Source organism: Bison bison, unplaced genomic scaffold, assembly GCF_000754665.1.
Source record: "Bison bison bison isolate TAMUID 2011002044 unplaced genomic scaffold, Bison_UMD1.0 scf7180017864180, whole genome shotgun sequence".
Classification (NCBI taxonomy): Eukaryota; Metazoa; Chordata; class Mammalia; order Artiodactyla; family Bovidae; genus Bison; species Bison bison.
The window spans coordinates 7594348-7615489 of NW_011494752.1; the positions used below are offsets into that span (position 1 = coordinate 7594348).

Here is a 21142-nt window from a genome sequence, read left to right on the forward strand (position 1 = left end):
TTTGAACATCATGTTGGTGATAGGTATTAAAATAAGCAACGTGTATAATCTGACCCACTGTTACTACTCTTATTTATCCTATGGAAATACACTTGATGCCCAAAGATATTAAAATGAATATTTTATGTGCTTTTGTCCATAGTGCTTTTCAGGTCTACTATATCCTTCTACTTTTCTGTCTATTCATTCTATTAATTTTTGAGAGTTTGACATTGAAGCTCCAAGTAAAAAGCTTAGATTACCTAATTAATTTGGAATTCCCTTCCCAAATGTCATTAATTGGATGGCAAAGTAAATTATGATAGTATATGATAGACTACAATGTAGTAACTAAGCTACATTAGTTAGCTACACTGGAACTATATTCCAAGTTATGTTATATCAGGTATATTAACCTCCCTGGACCTCTATTCCTTATTTATAGTTGAGGAATAATAATAATATATCAGAGTTGGTTATCAGGATTAAGGAAGAGCTAATATTTGAAAAGGGCATAGAACAGAACCTGGCACATGTGCTTTTTCTCTTTCTTTTCTATTTTTTAAATTATGAAAGTATAACACATTTACAGGAGACTTAAAAATTACAGAACAAAATTACACATAGTTATATCATATATTAGAATTATTTTTTAAGTAAATAAATAAAGATTTTAAATTGGATCTTCAATATCAAACCCTCAAAAATTAATAGAATGAATAGACAGAAAAGTAGAAGGATATAGTAGACCTGAAAAGCACTATGGACCAATTCAACATAATTAAAATGTATACAATTCTCAAACAAAAGCGGGACACAAATTCTATTCAAGTTCCCAAAGACTATAAAGCAGGAGACACTGGAACATATGCAGGGACATAAAACAAGGTGCAAAAGTTTCACAGTCCAAAGGTACTGAAATCATGCAGACTGTTCCCTTATCACTGCAGTATTCTGGCATATGTGTTTTTACTACAACAGTTAAAGGTACTGTTAAAATGAATGCAGTATTATTCATAAGCACTGGCTCTTCTGTTCACGGAATTTTCCAGGAAAGAATATTGGAGTGGGTTGCCACTTCCTACTCCAGTGAATCTTCCCTCGACCCACGGATCAAACCCTCTTCTCTTGTGTCTCCTGCACTGGCAAGCAGATTTTTTACACTAGCAACACCTGGGAAGCCACTGTTAAAATGAATGCATCATTATCCATGAGCACTGATGTGGAATAGTGCCTAGAACTTAAAAGAAGGATGTTGAATATTATTGCTATATCTGAAACAAAAAATTATGTATAGTATGATGTCTACAAAGTCAAAATGTACTGATTTTTCTCTCCCAAAGCTGCTCTCCCATAATTTTCTTAGGCAAAAATCTTGCAGCTATACTTTTGCTCTTCTCTTTTCCCACATTACATTCCATCAGCAAATTCTGTCCATTTTGCCTTTAGAACAAATCGTGAATCTGACAACTTTTTACCATTTCTATTACCCCCACCTTGATTTAAGACATCGTCTCATGCCTGGATTATTACTGCTATCTTCTGACTAATGTCTCTGCTCTAGTCTTTGCTCCTCTGCATTCTTAAATTTGTAGCCCGGAGTCAGACAGTGACTGCTCAAAACCCTTCAACAACTTCCTGTGACAGAACAAAAGAAAATAAAGAAGAGGGAGGGAGCCTGTATTATGGCCCGCAAGACCCTTCAGCATCAGATATTTCAAGCTACACCACTTTTTGCTTCCAAGGAGAATTACTGTCTCCTGACCCAACTGTTACAGACTGATTGTGTCCTGCCCAAATTCATATGCTGAACCCCTAATCAATGTAACTATGCTTGTAGACAGAATTTAAAAAGGCAATTAAGGAGAATTCGCTGGTGGTTCAGTGGCTAGGACTCAGCACTTTCACTGCTGGGGCTTGGGTTTAATTCCTGGTAGAACTAAGATCCTGCAAGCCACACAGTGCGGACAAACAAATAAAAATAAAATAAAAAGGTAATTAAGGTTAAATGAAATCATAAAGATGGGGTCCTAATTGCACTGGACTGATGTCCTTTCTTAAGAAGAGGAAGAGGTAACAGAGCTCTTTCTCCCTACACACGCACAGAGAAAAGGTCACACACAGAGATGGTGACCATCTATGAGCAAGAGACAGCGGTCTCAGAAGAAACCAAAACTGTCAGCACTTTCCAGCCTCTAGAACTGTCAGAGGGGACTTCCTTAGTGGTCCAGTGGCTAAGACTTTGTGCTTCCAACACAGGGGGCCCAGGTTTGATCCCTGGTCAGAGTACTGGAACCCGCATGCTGCAACTAAGAGTTCTTGTGCCTCAACTAAACATCCTGCATGCCCCAACTAACTATCTCACATGCCACAGTGAAGACTGAGATCTTGTGTGCCACAACTAAGACCTGACACAGTCAAGACAAAGAAAGGAAGAAAAAAAAAAATTTTTTTAACTGTACAAAAATTCTGCAATTTAAGCCACCTAGTCTGTGGGATTTTGCTATGGCAGCCCTAGCAGATTAATAATACAAGAACTAAACATCATTAAGAGAATCATGGAGAGGAGCTTTCATACAAGATGTTTATCAAGTGACCTGGGACAGAGAGCTGGGCTTGTGGCTTATAGAAACAAGTCCTGTTTATAGCAGCTTGCTAACTGATACTGGTTTGGGTAGCTTTTGTTGTAATGTACTACTTAACAGCAAGAATGTGGAAATGGAAACATAAAGCCCCAAAATACCACTAATTGCCAGGTATTTCCTATACTTAGCTAAATAAGCATGATCATTATTCAAAATGGCTGAGGCTTATTTACAAAAATTTCTTAAATTCCTATTAATCACTCTGTCCCATTAAAGCATTTTGGATTGTTTCTATTGATAATTACTTAACCTTCCACTCATGGCTTTTTAAGTCATTAAACTTACATTTCACTTATTTTCATTTAGCATCATATTCTTACTTTTGACTCAAAAATAAATTTCATAAACTATCAACCCATTCTCTTATCAACCTTTTCACATTATATTTACTCATCTCATAGAAATTGTCTATATATGTATTATTTTTTAGCAACCCTATATGACATAAAACAAGGCATTTAGTATATGCAAACTACACACAGTTACATGTGACTTGCCTCTTGAAGTGAGGTGAAAGTCGCTCAGTCATGTCCAACTCTTTGAAACCCCATGGACTGTGCAGTCCATGGAATTCTCCAGGCCAAAATACTGGCATGGGTAGCCTTTCCCTTCTCCAGGGGATATTCCCAACTCAGGGATTGAACCCAGGTCTGCACTGCAGGCAGATTCTTTTCCAGCTGAGCCACAAGGGAAGCCCAAGAATACTGAAGTGGGTAGCCTATCCCTTCTTCAGCAGATCTTCCCAACCCAGGAATTGAACCGGAGTCTCCTGCATTTCAGGCAGATTCTTTACCAACTGAGCTATCAGGGACTTGCCTCTTACTCTTTATTTTTTTTAGTAGATTCTATTTTTTAGAGCAGTTTTAGGCTCACAGCAAAACCAAAGGAAAAGTACAGTTTTCCACATATCCCTACCCCCATACACCCAGAGCTTCCTCTACTATCTACATCCCACACCAGTGTGGTACATATATGACAATCAATGAAAGTACCTGACACACCATAATTACCCAAACCAAAGTTTACCAAAAACCCAAAGTTTACCTTAGGATTAAGTCTTGGTACTGAATATTCTACAAATTTTGACAAATACATAATGACATGTATCCACCATTATGGGGCTTCCCAGGTGGCTCAGTGGTAAAGAATCCACCTGCCAATGCAGGAGACATAAGAGATGCAGGTTTGATCCCTGGGTTGGGAAGATCCCCTGGAGGAGGAAATGGCAACCCACTTCAGTATTCTTCTCTGTAAAATCCCATGGACAAAGGAACCTGGTGGGCTGCAGTCCATGGGGTCACAAAGAGTCAGACATGACTAAGCAACCGGCGTGCACACATGCACATCCAGCATTATTAAAGTTTCATACAGAGTAGTTTCACTGCCTTAAAAATCCTCTATTCATCTCTGCCTTCCTCCCTCCCACCATCCATTTCATCCATCAAACATTTTAAAGTATAGAGCCTTTTCAGATTGGCTTTTTTTACTCTGTAATATCGATTAGTGGTTCCTCCATGTGTTTTCATGGCTTAGTATATCACTGCTTTTCAGCACTGAATAATATTCCACTATATGGATGCACCACAGTATATTCCTATTATTTTCATAAGTCTACAATATTAAAATTATAAGCCTTAAATACTCATCATCTCACCTAAGCACAAAAGTTAATTTTCTTAAAATACAAAGATATTTTCAGTTAGTACTGCTGTACATTACAGACTTTTAGGCTGACAGATGATTTTCATATTTTCACTGTTTTCAATACAAAATAAATCACAAGTACACTTAAACAAACCTCTCACTCAGCTTTTTGTACAAATCTATTTTACCTGTTACACTATTTAACACAACTGATTTTATTTCTTAAGGCAGAAAAAAGATCCAAGGGAAGAGTAGAACATAATCACCTAAAAATGTAAATTGACTGTATTTTTATATCAGCCAATTAGTCTGATACATTCACTATTGTATCCTGATTTTGTCTCTCATCTGTAACCATGCTTTTTAAGAATTCCATCCAAAAGCTGCAAACACTGTGCAGTCCTCTCTGGGGAGGAGTTATGATCCATTTCAAATGCACCTGAAACATCCTCCAAAACAGATCACATGCTAGGCCACAAAATAAGTCTCAATAAATTTAAGAATACTGAAATCATATCAAGCACCTTTTCAGACCACAACATTATAAGACTTGAAATCAACCACATGAAGAAAACACAAAAAACAGACATATAGAAAGTAAACATACTACTAAGCAAGCAATGGGGCAAAGGAAGAAATCAAACAGGAAGTCAAAAAATGCCTTGCAACAAATGAAAATGGAAACAATGTTCCAAAATCTATGGAACACATCAAAAGCAGTTCCACGAGGGAAATTCAAGAAACAAGAAAAATCTCAGATAAACCATCTAACCTTACACCTGAAGGAACTAGGAAAAGAATAACAAAACCCAATGTTAACAGAAAGAAAGAAATAATCAAGATTAGAGTGGCAATAAGTGAAATAGAGTCTTAACAAAACAGGAAAAAAATATAAACTTAATAAATCTTTAGTTGAACTCAAGAAAAAAAAGAGGGTCCAAATAAAATCAGAAATGAAAGAGAAGTTACAACAGATTTCACAGAAAGGCAAACAGTCCTAAGTGACTGCTACAAACAATTATACACCAACAAATTAGGCAATTTATAAGAAACAGATACATTCCTAGAAACATACAACCTTCCAAGACTAAATCCGGAAAAATTAGGAAATCTGAACAGATACTAGTAGAGAAATTGAATCAGTAATAAATAAAAAAAGAAAAAATTTCCAACAAACAAAAGGTCAGAAGCAGAAGACAACCAGGGGGAATTTTACCAAACATTTAAAGAAGAGTTAACACCTATCCTTCTCAAACTACTATAAAAAATTAAAGAGAAAGGAATGTGTCTAAACCCATGAGGCCAGGGTTACTCTAATACCAAAACAAGACAAAGACACCACATACAAAATATTAAAATTACAGGCCAATATCCCTGATGAACAATAGAAGCAAAAATCCCCAACAAAATATTAGCGAACAAAATTCTACAACAAAAGAATCGTGCACAATGCTCAAGTGGGATTTTTCCCAGGGATACAAGGATGGTTCAATACGCGTGAATGCAGTATATCATTCAACAGACCACGTTAACAAAAATCAAGAATAAAAACACATGATCACATAATTCAAAAGATGCAGGAAAAGCTTGACAAAATTCATCCAGTTACGATAAAAAGAAAACCTCTCAACAAAATGGGTACAGAAGAAATGTACCTCAACTAAACAATGGCCACATATGACAAAGTCACAGCTAACATCATCAGTTCAGTTCAGTTGCTCAGTCATGTGCGACTCTGTGACCCCATGGACTGCAGCACACCAGGCTTCCCTGCCCATCACCAACGCCCGGAGCTTACTCAAACTCATGTCCATTCAGTCGGTGATGCCATCCAACCATCTCATCCTCTCTCGTCCCCTTCTTCTCCCACCTTCAATCTTTCCTAGCATCAGGGTCTTTTCCAATGAGTCAGTTCTTCACATCAGGAGGCCAAAGTATTAGAGTATCAGCTTCAGTCCTTCCAATGAATATTCAGGACTGATTTCCTTAAAATAGACTGGTTGGATCTCCTTGCTTACATCATACTCAACAGTAAAAACCTAAAGCTTTTCCTCTGAGATCAGGAACAAGACAAGAACACCCATTCTCACCATTTTTTTTTGGCCGGGGGGGTGGGGGGTGGTGTGCTGTGCTGTGCAACATGCAGGGTCCTAGTTTCCTGATCAGGAATCAAACCTGTGCCCCTTGCAGTGGAAGCAGAGTCTTAAACACTGGACTGCCAGGAAGTCAGTCCCTTCTTTCACCATTTTTATTCAACATAGTACTGGAAGTCCTGGCCACAACAAGAAATAAAAGGCATTCAAACTGGAAAAGAAGTAAAACTATAGCTATTTGCAGATGGCACAATACTATACATAGAAGAAAGACTCTACCACAAAACTATGAGAATAAATGAATTCAGTAAAGCTGCATGACACAAAATTAATATACAGGAATTTGTTGCATTTCTATACACTAACAGTGAACTATTAGAAGGAGAAATTCAGGAAACAATCCTACCAAAAAGAATAAAATATCTAGGGATAAATATAACCAAGGAAATGAAAGACTGGTACTCTAAACACTATCATGGGCTAGAAGAATTAGTATGGTTAAAATTCCACACCATCCAAAGCATCTACAAATTCAATTCAATCTCTATCAAAATACCCATAGTGTTTTTCACATGCACGCATGGTCAGTCATGTCCGACTCTTTGTGACCCCATGGACTGTAGCCTGCCAGGCTCCTCTGCCCATGGGATTTTCCAGGCAAGAATACTTATTTGAGTTGCCATTTCCTACTCTCCAGGAGATCTTCCCAACCCAGGAATTGAACCCAAGTTTCCTGTATCTCCTGCACTGCAGGCAGATTCTTTACCTGTTGAGCAGTCTAGGACAAATAATCCTAAAGTTTTTATGGAACCACAGAAAATCTCAAAGAACCAAAGCAATCTTGACAAAGAACAACACGAAGGTAAAATGGTCCCTGATTTCAAACTATAAAGCAAAGCTACAGTAATGAAAACAGTATGGTACTGACACAAAAACAAACACATATATCAATGGAACAGAATAAGAAATGCATCAATACTTATATGGTTAATTACCCTATGATAAAGGAGGCAAGAATATACACTGGGAGAAAGACAGTCTCTTCAATAAATAACACTGGGAAAACTGGACAGCTACAGGTAAAAGAATGAAACTGGACCTTCTTACCTCATATACAAAAATAAACTCAAAATGGACTAAAGACTAAAATGTAAAACCTGAACCCACAAAACTCCTAGAAGAAAACATAGGCAGTATGCACTTTGACATTGGTCTTAGTAATTTTTTTTTTTTTTGATCTATCTGTTCAGGTAAAGGCAATAAAAGCACAAATAAATGAGTAGGGATATATCCAACTAAAAACCTTATGTAGAGCAAACGAAGCCATCAACAAAACAAAAAGGTAAGCTACTAGATGGAAGAAGATATTTGCAAATGATATGTTGGATAGGGGTTAATATCCAAAACATAACACAACTATTAAAAAAAATAAACAATCTGATTAAAAAATGAGCAAAAGACCTGAACATTTTTCCAAAGAAGACATACTGATGGCCAGCAAGCATATGAAAAGATGCTTATCATCACCAATTATCACAGAAATGCAAGTCAAACCTACAATGAGACATCATCTCATACCTGTGAGAATGACTATTATCAAAAAGACAAGAAATAACAAGTATTGGAAAGAATGTGGAGAAAAGAGAACACTTGTGCACTATTGGTGGGAATGTTAAATTGCTACAGACACTATAGAAAACAGTATGGAGATTCCTTAAAAAATAAAAAATAGAACCACCATACGATCCAGGAATTCACTTCTTGGTATTTATCCAAAGAAAATAAAAACACTAATTCAAAAACCTATATGTACCATAGCAATCTTACATACAATAGATAAGATACAGAAGCAACCTAAGTGTCCACTGACAGATTAATAGATAAAGAAGATATGGAGGCTTCCCTGGGGCTCAGTCATAAAGAATCTGCCTGCCAGTGCAAGAGACACAGATTCGATTCTTGGTCCAGAAAGAACAACTAGGCCCATGCACCACAACTACCGACCTGTGCTCCAGAGCCTGTGCTCAGGAGCTCTAAGTACTGAGCCTATGTGCTGCAACTACTGAAGCTCACACACCCTAGGGCCCGTGCTCCACAAGAGAAGTCACCACAGAAAGGAACCTGTGCACCATAACTAGAGAACAGCCTCTACACTCCACAATTAGAAAAAAGCCCACACAGCAATAAAGACACAGCACAGCCATAAATAAAACTTTTTTTTAAAAAAGATGTGATTTCATACACACACACAGACACACACAGTGGAATATTGTCCAGCCATAGAAAAAATGAAATCTTGCCCTTTCAAATAACATGCATGAACCTGAGAGAATATTACCCTAAGTGAAATAGACAAAGACAAGTATCTGATGATCTCACTTATTTGTGAGATTAAAAAAAGAAATATAACAAAATATATAGACTCAGAGAACAAACTACTGCTTGCCAGACGGAAGAGATTTTTGTGATATATAAAAATTATCAAATCATTATGTTGTAACTAATGTAATATTTTAAGTCAATTATACTTCAAAATAAATAAAATTAATGAAATGGTAATCAGTTTCTCTAGCATTAAGTATCATCCTCCTCTCCACTCCAGTACAACTACTTAAGAGTCTACTTATTTGAGGCACTTAAATTGTTTCTCTAGCCTATTAAAATTAAATGGGTTTTTTCTTTTGTGTAGTTACAACCAGATGTATGTCAAAACAAGAACACTAATTTATTACCTGCTACCTTAGACAACCATATTCAAAAGAATATGATTCAAAGACAGTGCAAATAATAAGATATCTACTTCCCCATTTATGAACTAGTAACTAAACAAGTCAGGATGCCAATGAGAATCTCAAGGAGTATCTTCTTTCAACCATACAAAGCTAGGTAGAACTTCAGACAGCCAAGGAAGACTTTTGATTGCTTCTAGTTCTGAGACTGAGAACCAACTGTCTGTTTAGCATGACAAACAGACAATTAAAGGTAGGAGGGTAGTCATAAAATGTATTATATCCATATGGAATATTATTCACCCTTAAAAAGGAATTAAATAACAATAACACTACAACGTAGATGAATTTTATGCTAAGTGAAAGAAACTCATAAAAGACCATATATGATTTCATTTACATGAAATGTACAGAACAGGCAACTTCATAGAGATCACAGTACCATACATACCACAGTACATTACTAGAGGCTAGGGGAAAGCCAGAAGTAATGAGTACTATCAGGTATGGTGTTCCTTTCAGAATGATGAAAATATTCTGGGGAATTAGATATGATGATGGTTGTACAATTTATGATTATACTAAAACCACTGAATTCTATACTCTAAAACAGTGGATTTTATGCTACACAAATTACATTTTTTTAAAGGGGCAAGGAGTGTCATTCAAAGTTTATCCTTTACCATAGGTATCAAAAAATTATATCTCAGTTTAATAGTAATTTATTTTTTAAAAAAGGAGAAGTTAGTGAACAAAAAAGAAAATCTCAACACTTAGTGTTTGTTGAATGAATGAATATCCTACAAAGTTTTAAAGTGATAACAAAAATTAAATCAAAGTAACTCTGAAGTTATTAAAAAATCAGATGAGAGTACAAATCATAAATGCTCTATTTTCATTAAAGTTTGCTCACCTTCTCTTCCTCAGATTACTTACTCACAGTAGAAAGAATAGGCAGGCAGATGGTTGCTTAGCTTTAGGTACATCCCCTCCCTTGCCTCAATACTTGAGCAAAATCATGTACCATCTACTAAGGCTTTTAGGCTAAAGGAAAGATTATCCAGATATTATTACCCAATGCAGTTTCTCTTTTTCCGTGGGATACAAGGCTGGACTACATATTTCAGCCTCTGTAAGTGAGCTTCTAATTGAGTTACACAGCCAGTAGAAGCAAAAGCTATGTGTGCTACTCCTAGGCCTGGTCCAATAAAAACCTTCCACATACAATCCTCCATGCTCTTTCCCTCTTCCTCCAACTCAATGGAGGTATGACAAACTTGGAGCAAAATCGGAAAGGGTCTGTGTCTCCAAAGGAGCCCCCCATGTATTAGAAACAATCAATTTAAATTTCACATGAGAAAGAATTCCTTGGCAGTCCAAGAGTCAGGACTCAACACTTCCAGTACCATGGCCTGAGTTTAACCCCTGGTTTGGGTAATATGGCACAGCAAATAAATTTCACATGAACAAAAAATAACATATAACATCTGAGTCATTATATATGTCTTTTGTGGCTTATTTGCTACAGCAACTAACTAGAGTTGCCTTAAATCATACATTAGCTCACAAACATGCATTAAAAATCTCTTAAAAGGCATTCTAAATTATCAAAGGTGTGTCACCCCATGGTGCTAAAGAATAGTTTATATCTTTGTTATTCTGGATGATTTTCTGAATATTATTTTGGCCATTATTTTCTCCAACCTAACATTTCCAGCAAGTATCTTGACAGAAACTATCTACGGCTTTCTGTATTTCATGTTTTGTTTATCTGTACTATGACTGTGAAAATCAATATTATATTTTTAGATATATGAGTTAACCATCAAGATCATATACAAATTAAGAATCTTTCACTCTTTTCTCAACATACTACTTAGATCAACACCACAGCATAGTCAATGGACTTGGTTTTCTCAAGGCCTAAGTCACATGAGATGGTATAGTATTTAAATGAAAAGTACATTTAAATGTTGGGAAGAGCCATATCTTCACAGTCCTGAATGCCATTAAGTAATCAGTAAGGAAATGAAAAGAAAAGTAGAAGGGATGGGAAAGTGGGAAAGAAAGGCCCATCTGGGCAAAGATGGTAGACAACCCCTAAAATCTCAAGTATCATAAAGCTAACCTATACCTATACTGTTGTATCATATCTGAAGATATGAAGAACAATCTTAAACAAGAAAAGATTGTTTCTTGTCTAATAGTTCTCATGTGAATCCAAACTTCAAAATAATCTCAGAAAAAATCCTAAAATCATATCATTTTACTCAATCTAGCCACAAGCTGAGATTAACTTGAAATAAACAAGATTCTGTTCATCCTTCCTATCCCAAAACAACATATAACTAATCTGCCAATTTTTAAGCTGTTAATATTCAATGGGAGATAAAAATAAATCAAGGCATCAAAAAAATTAAAAAACAAAAAGGGGGGAAAAATAAGAGAAGAATCAAAAGACTAATTCAAAATGTTTCCCTCAGAATAGCTAATGAAGATACTTTAGCCTCGTTTTAATTGCTCTTTCTTTCCATTCATCTTTCCAAAGAGCAAGAGGATATGATTAAGACAGGAAGAGCCACCTGCTCTACCTGCTCAAAATCAGAGCTTACCTCCTTAGATTGATGGCCTTTGCCAAGTTTGGAACACCTTTTCCATCTGTTGTCTTCTGCCCCATCAGACTGCTGATAGGCCTATGGGGGGAAGAAAGAGAAACAGACCTGCTAGAACTCCATATCCAACTCATTATTTGCCTTCTCAAAAGGAATCATTAATTCTTACTATTCAAGGAAGGCAGATAATCCAACTGTTACTTGGCCTCAGAAGACGGACATTGGTCTTTCAGAAGCTTTCCTTGAACAATTTAGCATTAAACGTCTCACCAGGTAAGCAAGAATCAAATGCTCACTTGAGAGCAAACAAATCAGACACAACCACATCAAAACAGCAATTAAAACCTCTGCTCTGCCAATTAAGTCCTTCACCATGTCCCTAACCTTCAACAAAAGATTTTTCAAACCGATATTATATACCACCTAAAGTCTCTTTGTAGGGAGAATCCATGTTTTCCCTCAGCACATATTCCTATGTATCATCTTCATGACCAAGAACTACTTCCTCAGGATCAACCAAAAACAGCAAATTCATTTTCTCTGATTAAATCTTCCAAATTTACAGAAAAACAACTTGGTATCTTCCTTACTCATTTCTTTAGTAAAGAAGAACCAAACCATTCATGCTTATTCTGTTCTCTAAGCTAAATCACCATCAATTCTTTAGCTCTTACTCATAAAATTAATTTTCCATGAAACTTTATTCTAGGTATTAATTATGAACTTCAACCTTCTCAATCAACAACACGTCTACAGAAATCAAACACTCCAAATACAGATTAAAAAAACATAAAACAGATCTGAAGGCCACATAGGTATTACCTAATGAAGCAGAAGCAATAAAATGTTAGTATTTGCATAAATACTATCTTGCATATCCTGTGCCAAATTGCTTCCCTCTCATGTACTCTTTAAAAAAAATCCTTATATAAGGCCTATTAAATATACAGATATTCTTAGTATTGCAAAGAACTAGATTCAAGTTAAATGAACTATAAAAAACTTTCTATATAGTAAATTTTATTTTTGTAATTTTTTAAAATCAGGAAATATAAATCTGAAACTTTAAAGCTACCTTAACAAATACGCTTTCAACAAAAATATAAATCATCATATCTCTTTACATCACTCTAAAAATAATGTAGAAAGGGATTGCCTACTGACAAGATAAAATTAAAACAGAAGTAACTTATTAGAGTATTATTGAAATTCTGAAAGTATTAACATTCTTTGCCAATTGCAAAGTACAGTAAAAATGCTGATAAAGCTCTGTATTGGCCTGAAGCTATTTTTGGTTTTTTTAATAACTTAAGAAATAGTGACAAAAAATATTTAGGTCCTCTCAACTATTAACTTCGGAGAAGGCAATGGCACCCAACTCCAGTACTCTTGCCTGGCAAATCCCATGGATGGAGGAGCCTGGTAGGCTGCAGTCCACGGGGTCGCTAGGAGTCGGACATGACTGAGCGACTTCACTTTCACTTTTTACTTTCCTGCATTGGAGAAGGCAATGGCAGCCCACTCCACTGTTCTTGCCTGGAGAATCCCAGGGACGGGGGACCCTGGTGGGCTGCTGTCTATGGGGTCGCACAGAGTCAGACACGACTGAAGTGACTTAGCATAGCAACTATTAACTTTGGTGTGAAATTATACCTGTTAACTGAAAAAGATTGTTTTTCTTCTGTGTTGTGAAAATTCTACTTTATCAACCATATCATTAACAGATAGCCCTTACTTTTAAATAATAATTCTCAAATGTGAAGTATGTTTTAAGCCATTTATTCCTTTAAAATTAAAAATATGTTAATGATTTTATTGCCTTCCCACTATGTTCCATCTAATGATGTGCTAATTCTTATGATCAATAAGAAGAGCTCTCTTTCCAGTAACTCTTTCAGGTAAAGACTTGAAGGTATTTCATTAGACTAAAATCAATGCCAAACTTGAAAAGCAAATACGGTAGACAGAAGTATAGAAAGGTCAGAGTATAAAACTCTACCATAAAATGTTTTCAGGTGTCAAAAGCATTTTTCCTTTTAATTTTAAAAAGTGGATTTTCATTCAAAGGAAGAAAGGGTAGAATCAAAGTTGCTTAAAATCACTAAATCTTGCCATTTTCTACACAATTCAAGAAAAAAGCATCTCTTTTAAACTTGAGGGCAACAAAATTTTCCCAAGGAAAAAATCAAATAAATAATAAACAGCTCTGTAACAACTCTGGGGGCTAATATGTTGTAAATAAAGATTCAAATTCATGAGTTATAAAAAATTAAATGGAGTTTGCTACTAATTCTTACTTCTCCAATTCTGTACACATTAAAAATGGCCAAATACTACTAAATACCAAAACCCACTAAATGTTCATATTCTCTGACCCACTTCTGTAACTTTGCTCATGTTCTTTGACCTACTTCTGAGCCACCAGGGAAGCCCAACTATATCCTAAGAAAATTACCAAAGAGGGCAATCCAGGTGTGACAAAAATATTCATTATAATATGAGTTGCTACACTAGGAAGAAATGTCCAGCCAACCAATAGAAATTTTTTTATTTTTTTTAATTCACCTATATTTACTTTTTACAATTCATGTATTCCTTCTTTCCAGAAAGATTTTAGGTATCTTAACAATTCACTATATATGTATAAAATTTGGACCAAGGAAAAAACAATTTAAACACACCATTCAAGTAATATGGGCCAAACCAGTTGTTATGGCTGTACTTCAAAAGTTTATTCTGAATTTCTGAGTAGCCAAGGTAAAAAACCAAAGTAGCCATTAAATAATTCTCAGAGAAAAGGAGAAAGCAAAGTTCCTCAGGGAAAACAATAATTGTCAATAGATGGTATAGCTTCTATTGAGGGATGAGGGGTGTGAGCACACATTTAAAAAATAATTATTAAACATTAAATGCATGAACATTCACATTATAGGGGTCCCAGAAGGAGAAAAGAGAGAGAAAGGACCCGAGAAAACATTTGAAGAGATAATAGCTGAAAACTTCCCTAACATGGAAAAAGAAATAATCAACCAAATCCAGGAAGTCCCAGAAAGGATAAACCCAAGAAGGAACACACTGAGACACATAGTAATCAAACTAACAATAATTAAATATAAAGATAAAATATTAAAAGCAACAAGGGAAAAATGACAAATTACAAGGGAACTCCTATCAGGCCAGAAGGGAATGGCATGACTTATTTAAAGTGATGAAAGGAAAGAACCTACAACCAAGCATACTCTACCCAGCAAGACTCTCCTTCAGATTTGATGGAGAGAAATCAAAAGCTTTCCAGACAAGCAAAAGTTAACAGAATTCAGCACCACCAAACCAGCTTTACAATAAATGCTAAAGGAACTTCTCTAGGCAGAAAACAAGAGAAGGAAAAGTCCTACCTACAGAAAATAAACCCAGAACAATTAAGAAAATGGTAATAGGATCATACATATCAATAATTACCTTAAATGTAAATGGATTAAATGCACCAATCAAAAGACATAGACTGGCTGAACAGATGAAAACATGTTCATGTACACACTTCCACTTCCCACATCACTCTGCTTGAACCCCCCCCCAAATTGTATGTAATTATTTTTTATTGTTAGGTTAATCATGTTCCCATTTTGACTTGCAATTGCAATTATCTTTCATTTTTTATCTGGTTATTGATTATGAAAATTGATAAACATCTTTTACTATTGTGATTATGTAACTATTATTCACTTAATACCACTGTATCATGACTGGTCAACAGAATTAGAATTCTATATCCCAAAACTGCCATTTAATAGAAAAACCTGTAATTATTTTTATTTTGATTGAAAGATTTTATTCAATTCCATTAATTCAATGAACAGTTACATCTACACAGGAGATAACTATGCTAGAGTTCTTGATATAACAATGAGCAGAGAGCTCAGTCTTACCGGATTTGGCCCTTCTCTAGTCAGACAAGAGCAAAATTTGTGGGTCTCAAGATTATTTTTAAAGTATATTCACCATCCCTCCTAGCTTTTGACATTGACATTGACAAATTGATCAGTCGTGCCTGACTCTTTGCGACCCTATGGACTGTAGCCTACCAGGCTCCTCTGTCCATGGGATTTTCCAGGCAAGAGTACTAGAGTGGGTTGCCATTTCCTTCTCCCTGTAAGCACTTTTTAAAGTCCAGATATATATCAGAATTATCTTGGAACTTTTTGAAAAATACAAATGCCCAGTTATTGCTTTTGTCCTCCAGAGCTCCAGATGTTTCTAATGAGCAGCCATATTTAAAAACAACTGGACTATATGAGGATCTTTTATTTTTATCTAGTTTGTTTCACTTTTTCTATTTCATATTCAGTGTTCCAATTTCATTTAGTTTGTTTTCCAATTTCTCCATCTATTTTCTTTCTCAAGCCTTTAGTGTAGTAGAAAAGCTTTTGTATACATATATCTTAAAAAATATGCATAATACATATATATATTAGAAAACTTACAAATTTTTGCCTAACTAAAAAATTTATGACATTTTGATTCCACTTGTTTGACTTAGTATGAATAGAATGCTAGCTTTCTAATTAAAAAAAAATAGATACACAACAAGCAACAAAGGTTTACTATATAGCACTGGGAATTATAGTCAAGATTTTGTAATAACCTATAATGGAAAATAATTTCAAAAATAACATGTGTATATATATAACTGAATCACACACAAATACACAAAAGAATTCTACTTTTTGAAATTTACTAGTTTTATCTTTCTGTCAGTTTTTCTAAGTGTCCTATGGATGTCTAATAATGTATGAGATACAAAATTTTAAATATATTTGTGTAGGATATGATATTAATTAAATATAAATCTATTATATTTAAATTATTAACATCATTCAATATGCTCTATTCTTATTTTTTCTGCATTTGATAAAATATTCTCAAATGTTAATATGTCTCACTATAATTATTTTTTCTGATTTTTGCTTTATGTATCTTTCTTGTTAAGGTGTCTAATGGTTTATGATGTCTATCTTCTTTGTGAATTGTACCTTTTGCCATTAAAAATATTCGTTTCATTTAAAATAAATTTTTAAAAATAATGATTAAAGATTATACAATAAGGAAAATACCTATGATAATGTTAAAGATAAAAAATTATGTACACACTATGTAGTGATATAAAAGCATGATACATATGGAAAGGTGAGATGGTCATACACATAACCTTTTTCCCCCACAAAATTATGATTTCCTTTACTGCAATGACCATATCATGCTGTTCTGTGCCAAAACATACCTAGGGGCTAAATGCTAGGCAGACAGTAGTAGTTTAATATTTTTTAACTTACTAAACTGTCTGTACTTACTTGACTTAATCAAGACAGTACTTGGTTTAATAAAAATAGAAATAATCAGTATATAACAGAAATAATACAAAAAGTGTTTTCTGATGAAGAATTCATTGCTACCACTATCAATGGTAAGGTTGACTGCAGACACCTTTCATAGCTGAAAAGCACCAAAAAGGCCTCAATCCACAACTTCCTTATACCACTCCATATGTATTTCAAATTCTTCCTTAAGGCTCACAAGATGTTAACTACCAAGAGGTGTTAATATTATTCTCAAATAAAACAATATGTGTCCTTTTGAAAAATGCCTTATTCATGTTTGAAAAGCCAGAATATTTCTTAGGTAGTTCAAATTTTTTATAAGAGAGCAACCAGAAATCTCCAAAATCAAACATGACCATAAAATTATAACAAAATTTTTGTATCATCAAAAATTTAAAAATCACACCACAAAAACCTGATAGATTCCATAGTATTAAAAGTTGTCAAGTATGTCCTTTAATTCAGTTCCTATTTCTTGACTTTTTCTTGCTTCTCAAATAGCAAGTAACTACACAAAAATTTCCCCCTTTAATACAAGTAGTAGTCTGAAAGCAGAACTTGGACTTTCACTGAGACTGCTTTTTACAAGGGGTATGTGCCCTCAAACACATCAATCAAAACTGACAGTCTTTTAAAGTTAAAGACTCTAACATATTTATAAAACCAAGCATGGAAACTAGATGATATTGTTATCATATGGACTCAAAAAATAGTACAGAAAAAACTGATCCATCCTTCCTCTCTATAGGTATCATCATCAGTAATTTCTTTGGCCTTAAATGCTTAAATATACATGTTCAGAACACTAAAAAACACATTTAAAAAAAAGATGTTGGGTTACATTGACTCTAATAAAAATCACTACCCAGTCTTAAAATATAAAATAGAATTAAGATTAAAGTCAAGATATTATGTATCCTATTATACAAAAAGGAATTTATATACTCTGACATCATCCATTTATACATGCTTCCATCTTTTTACAAAACATTTTCCCAGTCCCAGTTTTCCTGTAAGATGAAGCACTGAAGATACTTTAAAATTACCTCTTACCAACAACTTTGTTAAAAAACAAAGGGGCTTTGATTCATATTGGAGACCTGGGGAAGCAAAAACTAAAGCAGTAAAATGAAAAAGGTCAAACTATGTTTTCCTACCTACAATTTTTTTCAGATGTTTAAAATGTGGTAAAATAAAGAGAAGAAAAATTTTAGATATTCTTAGATTTCATATCATACTCACTCAGAGAAAAATATGAGAGAGAGGAAAACAAGTAGATGGAAAAGATTCTGAAGTATCAAAGGAGAAGGGAGCAAGTCCCAAAGCATTCATAAAAGGAGGCTCATGATAGCCTTAACTCATGGACCAAGAGATTATTAGTTTTGCACTTGAATGGTCAATTTTGATTAACCACAGTTTTAAGTTCTTTAACTGTTATTTAGACAAGATTTATTTCAAATTGGAAAAGTAGGAAAAAAGCAGAGGATGACAGATATCCAGGGGGAGAAATTCTTAGAATATTATATTAATAACAAAAATAAAATCTTCCTATCAAATTTAGCTCAAGACCACATCCAATATTTGGTGAATAATTTACTCATCCCTTTCATAAAGAATTGTCAATTATTTTTAAGTGACACTGTATTTTTAAAAATCACCCAATTGTGTTCAGTCACCCAATTGTGTCTGACTCTTTGTGACCCCATGGACTGCAGCACAACAGGCCTCCCTGTCCCTCACCATCTCCCAAGTTCATGTCCATTGCCCAAGTTCATGTCCATCGCATGGTAACCATGGTAACCAGTACAGTACTTTTGAGAGAGAAATGAGGGAATGGATACCAAAGAATATGACAATTCCAAAAAAGGTAGGTATGACTCACTAGACTGGATAAAATATTAATTTTCAAAGCTACTGTTATTATTGCTTCTTGGCCTTTTGGCTAAGATCAAGTGTAAAAGCTACTGTTATCAAGTATAAGGTAATTCTTCCTTTAATAATTTCCTATCACAGAAGCAGCTTATTTAATGCATCAAAAGATTCTAGATAGGGTGTTCCTTTCAAAGTCAAAAGAAAATTTTCGTACACAAAACTTGATACTCCTCAGAAGTGAAGAGGAAAATGTACAGGTAAAAGAGTGAGAGGGTTGTTCTGTCACAACTGTAGCTTTAGTGTTTTGTTCTAAAATATGTCTCTGATATGAAAACACAATCAAGTTAGTTAACAAAGGAACAGTACAGCACTCAAGGTATCTACAAGCCTAAAAAACATGACACATCACTCACTCTGTCTCATTTTGGTTGTCTTCCATTACCAAATACCCATTGGCTCCCTTCTATGACGTCTGCTTAATAGCCATGTGAGTTCTCCTTGAATTCTAAAATGCTTAAAACGCAAAATCCCAATGATTCTAAGTTTAGCTCTACTGAACTCTTCCAGAGTCCTAAAAGCAGCAGTTATTACACACATTCTAAGCCTGATGAAAGTTATTCTTCATAAATGCCAGTGCTTTTACAGCAGTGTCGCTATGTGACCATAAAGGGTGATGTGGGGAGAGTAACGCTGGGCATCTCTTGTTCCCTAGAATTCTAAAAGTCTACAATTCTGGGAGAAAAAACTGGAGAGCAACCTGCCTGAATTAAACATGAAAATATGCCATGATGTTTCTTTTTTGAATTTTGACTTAATTAGGTCCACTTTCATTAGCCAAAAGGGGGAACTTGTCTATAGAATTACAAACAATCATTATTTTTGAATCAAGAATATATGAAATTATATTAAAAATAAAATGATTTTGAAAAATGACATTCTGTAGCCCTAAATGCCCTCAGTTTTCCATTAGAGAGGAATGAAAGAGAATTCAGTAATTTTTTATACATACTCCAAAGCTAGAGTTTCTTTTAATTTTTAAATTTCAAAGCAATACAGAAACCAATGGAACTTTGTGTTGCTGATTAAAATTTGAAGAAATGATCCACATGTACACACTCCAGAATCCTGTATAATGGATACAGTATAATGTTAACTACTATTCAATGTAAACTACAAACAAAACCCGAGAGGTAAAGTGAAGAAGAGAGTCCTATAGGTATCTGACTTGGGTCATTCCTGCAGACATGGGTACAACATGAAAATGTGAACAAAAAATACTAAAACTAGATCTCAGATCTCTCTCTTGAGTCTGGGGTGACAATTCCAAGCATATATTTGGAATCCTAGTCAAATGTCAGGATGAGTCATTCCACTCTTTTAACATATTTTACTTACTCTGGTCAGCATAGTTTTTGGCCTTGAGTTCAAGTTGTCTTGTTTGAGATTCTAAAGATTCCACTCTGGTCTGTAAATCTTTTTTTTCTTGTTCTTGAGAGTCTTCAAATTCAATGAATTTCTAATAAAGAAGAAAAAATACATTATTTTCATTAGATAAATGAAACTTATTAACATTATAAACTCCCGTGTTTCTTGGTATCAAGAATCACAATTAGGCATTAACTACTCAAAACGGTCTCATGTAAAGGTCTAGGGGACTTTCCTGACAGTGCAGTGGTTGAGATTCTGTACATCTACTAAGGGAGCATGGGCTTGATCCCTGGTCAGGGGAACTAAGATCCTACATGCCTCACAGCATGGCCCCCCCAAATATTTTTTTAATTAAGGTTTAACTTCCTGATGTTCAAGCTGGTTTTAGAAAAGGCAGAGGAACCAGAGATCAAATTGCCAACATCCGCTGGATCATGGAAAAAGCAAGAGAGTTCCAGAAAAACATCTATTTCTGCTTTATTGACTATGCCAAAGCCTTTAACTGTGGGTATCACAATAAACTGTGGAAAATTCTTAAAGAGATGAGAATACCAGACCACCTGATCTGCCTCTTGAGAAATTTGTATGCAAGTCAGGAAGCAACAGTTAGAACTGGACATGGAACAAGAACAGACTGGTTCCAAATAGGAAAAGGAGTTCGTCAAGGCTGTATATTGTCACCCTGTTTATTTAACTTATATGCAGAGTACATCATGAGAAAAGCTGTACTGGAAGAAAAACAAACTGGAATCAAGATTGCCGGGA

The 21142-nt window shown here is 34.8% G+C and overlaps 1 protein-coding gene across 5 annotated transcripts in view; it reads right to left on the reverse strand.

The window, feature by feature from the left end:
• The window catches only part of SPAG9 (sperm associated antigen 9), a 152316-nt gene that overhangs the window by 100691 nt on the left and 30483 nt on the right, over nucleotides 1-21142 (reverse strand). For all 5 annotated transcript variants that reach the window (XM_010842846.1, XM_010842843.1, XM_010842845.1 and 2 more), the window contains exon 2: nucleotides 20345-20465. In XM_010842846.1, coding sequence (XP_010841148.1) covers nucleotides 20345-20465 — 121 coding nt within the window. The remainder of the gene's footprint in view (nucleotides 1-20344; nucleotides 20466-21142) is intronic.